This window comes from Balaenoptera physalus, assembly GCF_965194825.1.
Source record: "Balaenoptera physalus genome assembly, chromosome: 21".
NCBI lineage: Eukaryota > Metazoa > Chordata > Mammalia > Artiodactyla > Balaenopteridae > Balaenoptera > Balaenoptera physalus.
The window spans coordinates 18596365-18609902 of NC_138902.1; the positions used below are offsets into that span (position 1 = coordinate 18596365).

Below are 13538 nucleotides of genomic sequence, written 5' to 3' on the forward strand. Positions count from 1 at the left end.
AGCGGCATGTGGGATCTTCCCGGACCAGGGCTTGAACCCGTGTCCCCCGCCTTGGCAGGCAGATTCTTAGCCACTGCGCCACCAGGGAAGCCCTGAAGGGTTTTTTTTGTTTTAAATGATGAGGATTCATGTCTTCAGGTAAATTGCATACCAAGAAGGCACAAGGAAAACAGAGAGGAATTGTGTTTGCTTCTCTAGAGAGGAAAAGGTTGGGTGGAGGGGGGAATTATTCTTCGATGACACCCTGTGATGGAACTGAACTGGGGATTGTGTCACTTTCTCTGACTCAGATTTCAAAGCCTGATCTACTATCCCTCTGGGAATGTAGTCCATCCTGATTTCAGCTACAGTAGATACCGCCTACCCATCCTAAGCCAGGTCCAGCATGACCTTATCTTCTTCTTGCCTTCCTCCTGTCAGGCAGCTCTCCTGGAGTCCGAGTCTTCCTGGTTCTCAAAGCGTCACCTGATAACATTCATTACTGCCCCCACCTCCACATCACACAGTGAGCTGGGCACCGGGGACCACAACACTGTCCTTGCCTTGCAAGTGTTTACAATACTGGAGCCTACAAGGTGCTTACGGTAGAAAAGCAAGTGAAGCTAAATATCCCCAAAAAGCAGCACATGAATTTCTTCAGGAGTGGAGGAGAGGGAAATTCACTAGGAGCTGAGCTGCCCGAAATGGCTTTCCGGATAGAAATCCACTGTGCCTTCCCCACTGTGCGGGGGACATTTGTTCAGAAAGCCGTTAAGGACTTGAACTTCCCAGCCAGGCAGCCAGGGTGTGAAGTTCAGCTCTGGCGATGCCCAGCGTGCCCTGGGCAGATCACTTAGCCTCTCTGTGCCTCTTCGTCTCCACCTGCCTAAAATGGGTACAATAACAATATCACCTCCCTCACAGACTTGTGGTGAGGATAAGATGAGCTAAGATATGTGAAGCACGTGGTATATAGTAAATACTGATCAGGGTTACGAACAATAGTTATCTGTACCACGGTGTTCTCGGAGAAGGAGAAATGTACAAGTGAGTGGGAATCATCCTCGTGTCTGTGTAATTAATTAATGCTGCCTGGGGGGGAGCGTGTGTGCTCAAGACACAGTCTGGGACGACTTACATAATGTCAGCTTTAGGCAAAGTGCCTGTCATTGGCGCAGCTCCGAAAATACACATACACACTAGCATGCCTGTGAGGCGGGGCCGCAGGGGGTGCGGGCTGCGTGGCCCACGCCGCGTGTCCACTCGGGCCAGCGGGTGTGAGGCTGTGTCCCTGCGTGTCACTGACACACACGCACACTGATATCAGCCCTGCTTCGACGTGCGTGTCATGGCTTAAAAATAGATGCTAATCCGTCAACCGGTCTGGCGCTGGCAGCCGAGGCGGCGGTGGCAGCAGAGTCATGGCCGTGGGGCTGTCTGAGCCTGCGATCTGCCTCCGGGACTGAGACCCGCGCCGCCTCCCGAGGTAGCGGGGCCGGGGCGGGTGGGCGAGGCGCGGGGACCGGGGCTGCGGGGCGAGGCGGCGGGAAGGGGCCTGGGAGCGAACCTGCGGGGCCCGCCTGGGCTCCCCCCCTCCGCCCTCCGCGCCAGGCTGTCTGGGCTGACGAGGGCTGGGCGACAGCCATGAACCTGTTACAACCGCGACCGCAGAGGGAGGGAGGGGGGCGGCGGACCAGGGCCCCCAGAAGCCTGCGGATGGGGTTGGAGAGTGCCCGGGGGGGCACCCCGTGACGGAATGGGGAGAAATAGAGTCACACGGAGCTCCTGCTACACCTGGTCTGCTTCCCGCTCTCTTTGCACCGTTCAGCTTCACACAGGCGGCAGAATCTGTTTCCAGGAAAGGTTGTTTGGGAACCAGATGGTGGGGTCTTCAGGCCTGCGGAGGAAAAGTAGATGACGGTGGCGATGATGTTGAAGCTGATGGCTGTGGTGGTGGTGGCTCTCGTGCTCTGCTTCTGTGCTCCTTCTGACCAGCCAGGGAAAACAGCCTCTCTCCCTAAACACCCCAAGATCCCGTCTCCCCTCTCCGGTCCTGATCCTAAGACCTTTGCTCCTTTTGCCCTGTGAGCGCCAGATCTCTTCTGGCCCTGGGGGATGGGGGATGGGGAGAGCTGGGCCCTGGCTGAGAGCGTGGCTGGGGAAGCAGGCTGGGGGCAGGACAAAGATGGCCTCTCACTGTGGACTTTCTCTTGAGTCCCTGGGGCAGAAGACAGGACAGGGAATGGGAGGGGGATCCTTCAGACCAGCCCACCTTTTCAGAGGGTCAGGATCACAGTGTGAGAGGAGAAGGGGGAAGGGGGAGGGGGGAAAGGAGGAGGAGGAAGAGGAGGAGGAGGAAGAGGAAGAGGAAGAGGAGGAGGAGGGGTAGGAAGAGGAGGAAGAGGAGGAGGAGGGGTAAGAAGAGGAGGAAGAGGAGGAGGAAGTGGAAGAGGAGGAGGAGGGGTAGGAAGAGGAGGAAGAGGAGGAGGAGGAAGAGGAGGAAGAGAGGAGGAGGAGGAGGAAGAGGAGGAGGAGGGGGAAGAGGAGGAGGAAGTGGAAGAGGAGGAGGAGGGGTAGGAAGAGGAGGAGGAGGAGGGGGAGGAGGAGGAAGAGGAGGAGGAGGAAGAGGAGGAGGAAGAGGAAGAGGAGGAGGAGGGGTAGGAAGAGGAGGAGGAGAAGGGGTAGGAAGAGGAGGAAGAGAAGGAGGAAGAGAAGGAGGAGGGGTAGGAGGAGGAGGAAGAGGAGGAGGAAGTGGAAGAGGAGGAGGAGGAAGAGAAAGAGAAGGAGGAGGAGGAGGGGGAAGAGGAAGGGGGGGGTGGGCGTGGCTCTTGCCCTGAAGTTCCCAGGGCAAGTCTCAAAGGCTGGCCCTTCCCAGCTCTGCAGCTCAATGCGTGGTCCCACGTTCAGGAGGCCCAGCTGTCCACAGAGAGTCAGAGGCGCATCCGCCAAGTCCCCTCATTGAGGACCCCTTGTGCTAAGTAGGGCCACTTAAACTCCACCAGCAACACAGATGCTAATTCCAGACTCTGAGCCCCTGGGCCTGGCAGGATCCCTCATTTCTTCCCTTTCCTCCCTCCTCCTCTCCCCACCCACCCATACACCCATACACACAGACACACACAGACACACACACACACACACACACACACACACACACAATGCTCCAGCCCTGCCTGGACCCAGAGAGATGAGGTTTAATCCATGATATCTGTATGCTGATCGAAGGAGGACGCTTTCCTGTTGCGCACACAGGTTGGCGCTTCCCTCCGTCAGCAAGGGCCTTCGGCAAGTAGTTTTCAAACACCGACACTTCGTCTTTATTACTACTCCCCGCTCGTCCCATCCCCACCATAGACTTCCCAGAGCAGGCTCATCGCTGAGGCAGAGGGAGGGCAGGAACGGGTTAAAGCAGCCCATCCCTCTGGCACTGAGGAGGCAGGCGTGCTGTGTCACAGCCCCTGCTGCCACTGTCTTCATGCTAATTCCCCCCATGGGTCCAAAGCCACCCCCAACGCCCCTGCCAGCTCTGCAGCCTCTCCGCCTGTAGCCTCAGACAGACGAGACCCAGATTCTGGCTGGCAAGGGCTCCGGCAGCGGGCCCTGCCACCCAAATACCAAATGTTTGCGTGCGTGTTTACGTCTGCGCTGGGAGTTGGGCTGGAGTGTCGGAGCAGACATTCAGCCGCCGGGCAGCTCCCTCTCCCGTAAACAAGGACATGTGACTCTCCCACCTCCTTGCCCGGCAGAGCCAAAGAGCAGGGAAAAGGAGCTGCCGCAGCTCAGAGAAGAGGAGCATCCGGAGCACTTCCCGCACCGGAGGGCCAGACTTCACCTTCGTCCCTGGAGAATCTTCTCCCCAGGGGCCAGCCCAGCTGGCGGGAAGGGAAGCAGCTGCTCCAGACTCACTCAAGTGTGTCTCACATCCCTTCCTCTCCCAGCAGCAGCTACCTGGAGACCGACCCCTCATCGCCGCGGCCACCCCCGTGGCTGCCACGGTTCCTGCCGCCTCTGAGATGTGCCCCGGTAACTGGCTCTGGGCCTCGGTGACATTTATGGCCCGCTTCTCCCGGAGTGGCTCGAGGCCTCCTGTTCGCACGAGAGGGGCCCTGGAAGAGGTACCAGCTGTCCAGCATCCCTTCCTCAACGTCTTTGAGTTGGAAAGGCTTCTCTACACGGGCAAGACGGCCTGTAACCACGCCGACGAGGTCTGGCCAGGCCTCTACCTCGGAGACCAGTATGTACCCAGCAGACTGGGGCCACAGCTGAGTGTCTGTGTGTGTGTGTATGTGCAGGAAGAAAGCAGAAGAGTGGCAGAGAGGCGCTGAGTTGTGCTGCTGTTTCCACGTGGAGGATGGAGGGGACGGGGTGCATGGGCAGAGTGGAGGAGGGTTTGGGGGAGTTTGGACAGGATTACTGATAGACCCAACTCTGGACAGACAGACTCTGTTCAAGTAATCGTATCATTCATTTAGCAAAATGTATGATTGCGTGCCATTGCTAAGGGCTGGACATTTAGATGACTTCTCTGACCTTCCACCTATTGTACGCTGAGAAAAGGCCATCCCTGGGGCCGGGAACAGTGGTCAGTGAGGCGAAAGGTTGACCAAGCCAAGCCGCAGAGTGTGCAGAGGCCCACTCAGGTGCGTGGGGTCGATGGAGAGAAGGGCGTCAAAGAAAGAGGAGGCCCCACTTGTCTCTCCCAAGGGCTTTAGAGGCTACAAGGAGTTTTTCACATGCCTTTTCTCTCTTAATCTTCACGACAGCCTTGTGAGGTAGGTACCACTATCCCCAGGTTACAGAGGAGGCATCGGAAGCTCAGAGAAGTTGGGACTGGCCCAAGGTCACACGGGTCGTAAGTAGCAGAGCCAGGACTTGGAGGTTCAAGTTCAGGGCTCTTTCTGCTCGAGGAGTTGGCGCTGGACAGGGCGTTTGATATGATCATGTTGGCTGAGCTGAGGGGTACGGGCCACAGGAACATCTGCAGGTGACCTCCGCCACAGGGTAACCATGAGCGTGGAGTAACTGGCAAAACACAAGAAGATTCTGGGCATCAGAGAGAGTCCACAGTAACGGGGCCGGGACTTCCCTGGGGGTCCAGTAGTTAAGACTCCGCACTTCCACTGCAAGGGGCTCGTGTTCAACCCCTAGTGAGGGAGCTAAGATCCCATATGCAGCGCGGCGTGGCCAAAAAATTAAGATAAAATTAAAAAAAAAAAAAAAAAAAAAGTTAGCAGGACGTTAAATGTGAGCTGGTCCAACAACCCATCCAATGTTCAGATTCCCTCTGCCGCTTCCAGACCCTATCCATTGACTTCCTCTCTCTACTTGAATACCCTGGTGTGAAGAAAGTCCCTCTCTCCCAAGGCGCCCCAATCTTTCTCCAGCTAGATTCCCCCGTTGGTAGGTACTTCCTTACATGAAGCACAAACCCTGTCAGTCCTTTTCACGGATCAAGTAAAGTCCTTCCGCCTCAGAGCATTCTTTCAATATGTTATCATGGCTGGTGTTTGCCCAACTCTCAGTCTTCTCGCCTCCAGGCAAAATCTCCCCAGGACTCCCCACCTTTGCTCCAGGACAAGACGCCAGCTCATTGCCCATCTCGGGTCCTCAGGAAGTGAAGTGGAGGCCCGGAGCCAACGATGTTGGCCAGGCAGTGGTCAGGGTACCGACAAGGATGTCTGGTCCCACTGCCCGGCTCCGCGCCCCCCTAACCTCCACTCCTCAATGCAGGGAAATAGCCAACAACCACCGGGAGCTCCGTCGCCTGGGCATCAGCCACGTCCTCAACGCCTCTCACAGCAGGTGGCGAGGGACACCCGAGGCCTACGAGGGGCTGGGCATCCGCTACCTGGGGGTCGAGGCCCACGACTCGCCAGCCTTCGATATGAGCGTCCACTTCCAGGCGGCCGCTGATTTCATCCACCGGGCACTGAGCCAGCCGGGAGGTAGGGGGGGAGCAAGGAGGAGGGAAGGACCAACAGACAATGGGTTAGAGAACAGCCCAGGGGTCTGGGTGTGGAGAGAGAGAGAGACTTGAATGGTGTGATAAAATGCTCAGGAAAGGAAACTATCCTCTCAACCATCTTTTCAAGGCAGTCCATAAAAAGAAGGAAATAATCCCAAATGTTGAGAGAGTGGAAAGTTGCACCTGGGTGGTAAGATTATGGGCGATATATTTTTCAATTGTTGGCTTCTTTATATATTTCTATACTTTCTAATGACTTCTACCTTGAACCTGTCTTGCTTTAGTGATCAGGAAAAAATATATATATATACACATATATATATGGGACTTCCCTGGCAGTCCAGTGGTTAAGACTCCACGCTTCCAATGCAGGGGGTGTGGGTTTGATCCCTTGTCAGGGAACTAAGATCCCACACGCCAAAGAGCGTGGCCAAAAAAAAAAATTTTTTTTAATTTTTAATAGGAAAAAAATATATTATTAATCATCCACCCCAAAGTGACTGGGAGATTGAGGAAGGACCCTGTTAGACGTAAAGGGTTTTCCATGGACGCACTCAGCACACGTAGAAGGAAGCCCTGCTCGGCGCAAAGCTCGGTTTTGCCTTAGGGATGACGCTCTCCCTTCGAGCCCCTTTTGGGTTTACGGATTCTGCGCTGCTGCAGGCTCTCCATCTCATCCCGTCCAGGCTCCCCCGCGGGCCAGGATCTGGGTTCTTACCGTCACCAGTCTGTGCCTCCGTGCACCTCTGCTTACCTGTCTTCCTCCCCGCCTGTCCGTGGGGCCCTCTCCCCAGCCTCCTCCAGCCCACCGCAGGGTCCCCAGCCGTGTCTCGTGTCTGCGTTCACAGGGAGGATCCTGGTGCACTGCGCCGTGGGGGTGAGCCGCTCGGCCACCCTGGTGCTGGCCTACCTCATGCTGTACCACCGCCTCACCCTCGTGGAGGCCATCAGAAAAGTCAAGGACCACCGAGGCATCATCCCCAACAGGGGCTTCTTGAGGCAGCTCCTGGCCCTGGACCGCAGGCTGCGGCAGCGTCTGGAGGCGTGAGGGGGCCGAGGGAGGGAGGGAGGTCAGGCCAGGCCTGTGGGTCCCTGGATCCCAGCTGGAGAGCGGAGGCCCAGGGGGCAGGTTGGAGGCGGCCCAGCGAACCCATTCTCTCCTGAGAGGGCTGGGAGGTGGCCCCAGGCCATAGCTGCTATCTATCTATCGAGGGGGATGGGGTGAGGTTGGGCAGTGTGACAGTCACCCAGGAGGGAGCTGGCCAGGGAAGGAGGCAGGTAGGCTGCAGGTAGAAGACAGTCCTGGATCCCAGCCAGGGTGGTCCCGGCGATTCACAGCCCCTCTTTGTGCTCAAGTGCTCCCCTTCCCCGCGTATCAGAACAAAAGGACCAGCCCTGCCCTGTACCTCTGCCAGGAATCAGGGATGCGGCAAACACAAACGAGATGGTGTCGAGTCGTGTGGAGGTGGTGGCTCAGGGACAGACGGTGAAGAGAGGGTGTGAAAAGCTAAGGGAGAAACCCACAGACTTGTTACTCCAAACCCCGGGAAGAAGAGGCGTGGGAGGCTTGACACGGTGCCCATGGGTGCTGGTCGTGGCCCAGAACTGCAGAGGTGCATGACTCGGGGCCTGCAGATAATCCCTCGCTTACTGGATCCAAGTGTCTCCAGGAAAAATAAAAATGGTGAATACGAAGCAAGCCTCTTGAATCACTGACAGCTTGTACGAGGTCGGAACCTGTCCCCTGAGAACAGCTCCTGACTCCCTCCTAGGGTCATAAGCCCTCACCGGCCTTCACACCTCCACCAGTTCCTAGGGGAGGTCTCTCCCCAGTCCAATTTCACACTCCTGGGGCAAGTGGTATCCTGAACTTATTTCCATGTATGTCCACACGGGGGAAGCAGAGGACCAAAAAATTCAGATTTGCAAACTGCGTTAGGACTCGGAGCACACCCTCCATCTCCCAAGCTTAAAATAGGTCTCTGTTCACAAGCTCAGGGGTGTAAGAAATATAACTTATTTTCAAAGAGTCAACCTGATTTCTATATCAAGTCCCCCATGCTAGTAGGAGAGCAGAATATTAATCTTAAATCAATCCCAGCCCTAAATCCCACATTCATGGGTTTGGGCTTTGCCTGGTGCCAGGAAACTGGAGGGGAGGGGAGGAGAGGAGATGTGACTGCTTCCTCTTCTAATCTTTCCAAGCTTTCCTCTGAGGAGTGTAACATAATCTCCTTAGTAAATTTCGTAAAAAATAAACTCCACCACCAGAGAGAATAGTATGATCTTATATCCCAACTGTCAAACTGCCGGCCACCACATCCCTCTTTTTGAAAAGGGTGTGATGGACTTCCCTGGTGGTCCAGTACTTAAGACTCCCCACTTCCACTGCAGGGGGCACAGGTTCTATCCCCGCCCGGGAACTAAGATCCTGCATGCCGTGCGCGTTGCAGCCAAATAAATAAAATAAAATAAATAAAACAAAATAGGTATGTTCCCAGAACAGAATATCCACATGAGTGGGAGAACGGGATGGGATGTAAGAGGAAGTGAAAAATACAGGGGGAAAAAAAATCACTTAATATATCTAAAGTGTATATTCTACCCCAAAGTACAGAAACTCAGAATCTCAAAGTCAGAAGTCACCTTCACAGATGAACGATTTCCACTCTCCAACAGGGCATAAATAAATCGCCTTTTCAATAAATCACTTGACGATAGTTATCAAGCATTAATTTGCTTGGCCATTTTTTTTTTTTTAATAAATTTATTTATTTATTTTTGGCTGCGTTGGGTCTTCGTTGCTGCGCGCAGGCTTTCTCTACTTGTGGTGAGCGGGGGCTACACTTCGTTGTGGTGAACGGACTTCTCATTGCGGTGGCCTCTCTTGTTGCGGAGCACAGGCTCCAGGTGCGTGGGCTTCAGTAGTTGTGGCGCACGGGCTCAGTTGCTCTGCAGTATGTGGGATCATCCCGGACCAGGGCTCGAACCTATGTCCCCTGCATTGGCAGGTGGATTCTTAACCACTACACCACCAGGGAAGTCCCTGCTTGGCCATCTTTGATGGTCAGGAATCACTGCATAACTCCCACACACAGTATTAGAAAGCTCTAATATTACACTTGCATCCTGCGATCACGTTACAGTGGTGGTGAGATGAGGCTGAAAGATCTGACAGCCTAGGATCCCTGGCCCTGGCACATATCCATCAGGGCACTGGTGACGGTCACTTTACCTCTCTCCCCCCCCCCCCCGCCCCCGGTTACATGCAATAGTCTGTCTACTTCCGCAGGGTTGCTGTGGGCATTTAATTGGATATGCGATGGAAAGCTCTGAGCACACTCAGTATTTAATGTGTTCTTTATCTAGCTCCATCTCTCATGGCAGCCCTTCCATGGTCTGAAGGCAGCTCTTGTGACTCTCCTGTGTCCCCTCACTTTCAGCCTAACAGCTATGCTTGTCTCCACGAGTCCGAATTTGTCATATTTCAAGTTTCCTCCCCAGCCTTGCCAGTATTGGTACCCCTTTCTAATTGTGGCAACCAAAATTAGAACTGGTCTCAATGTTTCAGGCAAGACTTGTGGGATGAGAGGCCAGCAAGATCTGCTGGCTGGGGCCTCACATTTTTATTATCATCGAGAGACAATTTTATCTAAGGGAAAAAGTGAGGGCTTCGCTATGAATGTTGATTCTATTAGGCTGGCCAAAAGTGCCTTCGGTTTTCAACTAAAAATAAAAGACCCATTTTTCATTTTTACCAAGAACTTTATTGAGCAACGTATTCACGCTTTATTTCCACTACCTTCTGCCATGTTTCAGGCAACTTCATACTTCCATCTTCCCAAAACTTTTTATCTTTTTGAGCAAAGAACTGTTCCAAGTGCCTTTTACAGTCTTCCAGGGAATGGAAATTTTTTCCATTAAGAGAATTTTGTAAAGACCGAAATAAATGGAAATGCGAAGGTGCAATGCCTGGTCAGTACAGCAGATGAATCAGAACTTCCCAGCCAAACTGTAACAGTTTTTGCCTGGTCATGAAAGAAACACGCAGTCTTGCATTATCCTGATGGAAGATTATGTGTTTTCTGTTGACTAGTTCTGGACGCTTTTCATCAAGTGCCGCTTTCAGTTGGTCTAATTGGGAGCAGTACTTGTTGGAATTAATCGTTTCGTTTTCCGGAAGGAGCTCATAATAGAGGACTCCCTTCCAATCCCACCATAGACACATCACCTTTTTTGGACGAAGACCAGCCTTTGGTGTGGTGGGTGGTGGTTCATTTCACTTGCCCCATGATCTCTTCCGTTCCACATTATTGTACAGTATCCACTTTTCATCGCCTGTCACAATTTGTTTTAAAAACGGAATGTTTTCATTACGTTTCGGTAGAGAATCGCATGCAGAAATAGGGTGAAGAAGGTTTTTTTCCCACTTAACTTACGTGGAACCCAAACATCAAAGCAATTCACATAACCAAGCTGGTGTAAATGATTGTCAATGCTTGATTTGGATATTATGAGTATGTTGGCTATCTCCTGCGTGGTATAACGTTGATCGTTCTCAATGAATGTCTCGATTTGATCTCTATCAACTTCAGCTGGTCTACCCGACCATGGAGCATCATCCAGCGAGAAATCTCCAGCACGAAACTTCGTAAACCACTTTCGATACATTCGATCAATCACAGTACCTTCTCCATACACCGCACAAATCTTTTTTTGCATTTCGGTTGCGTTTTTAGCTTTCTTGAAATAATAAAGCATAACGTGCCCAAAATGTTGCCTTTTTTCTTCCATCTTCAATATTAAAATGGCTACACAAAAATTCACCAATTTTGATAAGTCTTTTATTAAATGCACACTGATATGACAGCTGTCACGATACAATCTAACAAAATTGTTTTGAATGAAGTTAAAGACAACTAAGTGCTATTAGGGCCATCTTATGGAAAAAACTGAACGAACCTTTTGGCCAACCTGATAGTTAGATTGCATTGATTTCCTGTCAGAACCATGGGTAACTTATGTATAACTAAAAAGAACCCAGAAATAACTCAGGCTCTTAGAAGGACTGACTATAGCCATGATCTGACCAATGTAGGCTACAGTAGAGCTGTCACCTCCTTTTTCCTAGTAAGTATATCACTACTAATATAACCCACAGCCACAGACCTATTTTTGTAGTCTGAATGTGCCTCGGCTAAATCCCTCAGACTTCTTGCAAACTGAATAACTTGAGAATTTAATTCTAACTTCTAGTACAGATGTATAGCTACCAAAGTCTATTTGACCAAAGAACAGCTTTCCAGATTATCCTCATAGAGCAGATCATTCATATATATATATATACATTTATTATTATTATTATTTAACAAAGCCATATTATGGCTCTGCCCAGGCACTCTTCTGTGTTTTCAGATATTAAGTCATTTAATCCTCATTTAAAACCCTGTGAAGTGGTGTCACTGTCATTGCTTAGAAACAGGGAAACTGAGGTTAAGAAACGTTCCCAGGGACACACAAATAGTAAGCGGAGGAGCTCAGATTCAAACATGGGAGCTCTGGCTCCTGAATCTGTGTGTGTAGTTATCACACTGCTGTGCATCCCTCCACCTCCACCATTTAGGGGTGTGTGTGTGTGTCTTGGGGGTCAAGGGAGAGAAGGAAAGAGCACAGCCTGGTGATCACACAGATGGAATCAGTCCTCCTACCCTCCAAGGGGAATGAAGGTGACACCTGTCACAAGTGGGTCTCGCTCCCACCTTCCAAAACCGGCATTAAAAGTCCAGACTCCTGGGACTTCCCTGGTGGCGCAGTGGATAAGACTCCACGCTCCCAATGCAGGGGGCTCGGGTTCGATCCCTGGTCAGGGAACTAGATCCTACATGCATGCCGCAACTAAGAGTTCGCATGCCACAACTAAGGAGCCCCCTGCCACAACTAAGACCCAGTGCAACCAAATAAATAAATATTAAAAAAAAAAAAAAGATGCTTAAAAAAAAAGCCTTCCTCCTGCATCCGGTTCTTGGGCAGTGGACCAGTTGGACCCAAGCCAAGGACTTGAAAATGAACAAGAATAAATATTCTCTTGTTAGCTGCAGCCTGTGCTTCCAGCCGGCTAAGCCTCGTGCTCCTGGGGAGCTGCAACTCAAGTCCGTCCCTTCATCCTCCCTGCCTGCCCTCCCTGGTCTCCTGATGTTGACTCAAACCCTCCGGGCAGGCCCCAGGGCCTTTGACGACTCTGGGGAGAGGGAGGAATGTTAGTCCAGTGCTTCCCCCTGTAACTAATCCCAGCTGAGAAGTTCCACAGGGAGCGACAGCAAAGAGAAAACTGCTGCTCCTGGGCCCCAAGGTAGCAGATGGAGCCAGAAAGCAGACAGACAGCTACGAATATCGCTGGCTGGAGGGGGCACCACACGCACCGAAGGGCCATCGCTCCAAACAGAGCCCTTAGAAAAGGGAACCCTCGTGCACTGTGGGTGGGAATGTAAAGGGGTGCCGCCACCATGGTAAACAGTATGGAGGTTCCTCAAAAAATGAAAAATAGAACTACACATGATCCAGCAATCCCAATCCTGGGTATTTACCCGAAAGTACGAAAAAAGTAATTCAAAAAGACACGTGCACCTGCATCCCAGTGTTCATAGCAGCATTATTTACAATAGCCAAGATATAGAAGCAACCTAAATGTCCATCCACAGATGAATGGATAAAGAAGATTGGCACATATATACAATGGAATGCTACTCAGCCATTGAAAAAGAATGAAATTTTGCCATTTGCAACAGCATAGATGGACTTGGAGGGTATTCTGCTAAGTGAAATAAGTCAGACAGAGAAAGACAAATACTGTGTCATATCACTTATATGTGGAATCTAAAAAATGAAACATGAAAAATAAATAAATAAAATAAATACAAAATGAAACAAACTAGTGAATAGAACAAAACAGAAACAGACTCACAGATATAGAGAACAAATTAGTGGTTACCAGTGGGGAGAGGGAACGGGGAGGGACATGACATTTAAAATGTCAGGACTGGGCTTCCCTGGTGGCACAGTGGTTGAGAATCTGCCTGCCAATGCAGGTTCGAGCCCTGGTCTGGGAAGATCCCACCTGCCGCGGAGCAACCAGGCCCGTGAGCCACAACTACTGAGCCTGCGTGTCTGGAGCCTGTGCTCCGCAACAAGAGAGGCCGCGACAGTGAGAGGCCCGCGCACCGCGATGAGGAGTGGCCCCCACTTGCCGCAACTGGAGAAAGCCCTCGCACAGAAACGAAGACCCAACACAGCCGTAAATAAATAAATAAATAAATAAACCCAAAGTTTAAAAAAAATGTCAGGACTAATCTCTACCTTCGATTTAAAAATTGAGAACTAGCGGCACACACTACAGGGAAGAAGGTGCATTGGGCACGGACTCCACATCACAGAGCAAAACCCACCAGCAGAGGGTGTTTGGTTTTCTGTGCAACCTCTCAATAACCGGGAAGTGTTACGCAACATTCGGATTTCCAGCTCCTCTTAAAATGTTGAGAGTGACAGTGAGCCCACGTTTGCACATGACAACAGTCTGAGCAGGGGCTGTCCCACTGGG

The 13538-nt window shown here is 51.7% G+C and overlaps 1 protein-coding gene across 5 annotated transcripts; it reads left to right on the plus strand.

Annotated features, from left to right (window-relative positions):
- The first annotated feature begins 1192 nt into the window (after nt 1-1192).
- Nucleotides 1193-10718, plus strand: DUSP26 (dual specificity phosphatase 26). 5 transcript variants are annotated; one of them, XM_082444700.1, is made up of 5 exons: nt 1193-1465; nt 3918-4213; nt 5710-5924; nt 6793-6986; nt 8557-10718. In XM_082444700.1, exons 2-5 carry the CDS (start codon nt 3993-3995, stop codon nt 8632-8634), a joined length of 708 nt encoding a protein of 235 aa, XP_082300826.1. In that variant the 5' UTR covers nt 1193-1465; nt 3918-3992; the 3' UTR covers nt 8635-10718. The 5 variants fall into 5 exon arrangements, with proteins under 5 accessions (XP_082300826.1, XP_082300825.1, XP_082300828.1 ...); XM_082444699.1 differs by having other exon boundaries at nt 1194-1465; nt 3921-4213; XM_082444702.1 differs by lacking the exon at nt 8557-10718 and having other exon boundaries at nt 1196-1465; nt 3921-4213; nt 6793-7639.
- The last annotated feature ends 2820 nt before the right edge of the window (nt 10719-13538 follow it).

Excerpts from the sequence above, each read along its gene's own strand:
- DUSP26 (XM_082444700.1), top strand. The coding sequence starts at position 3,993 with ATGTGCCCCGGTAACTGGCTCTGGGCCTCGGTGACATTTATGGCCCGC. Across the intron at positions 4,214-5,709 it reads GGCCTCTACCTCGGAGACCA|GGAAATAGCCAACAACCACC; the intron begins GTATGTACCCAG and ends TCCTCAATGCAG. Across the intron at positions 5,925-6,792 it reads GGCACTGAGCCAGCCGGGAG|GGAGGATCCTGGTGCACTGC; the intron begins GTAGGGGGGGAG and ends CTGCGTTCACAG.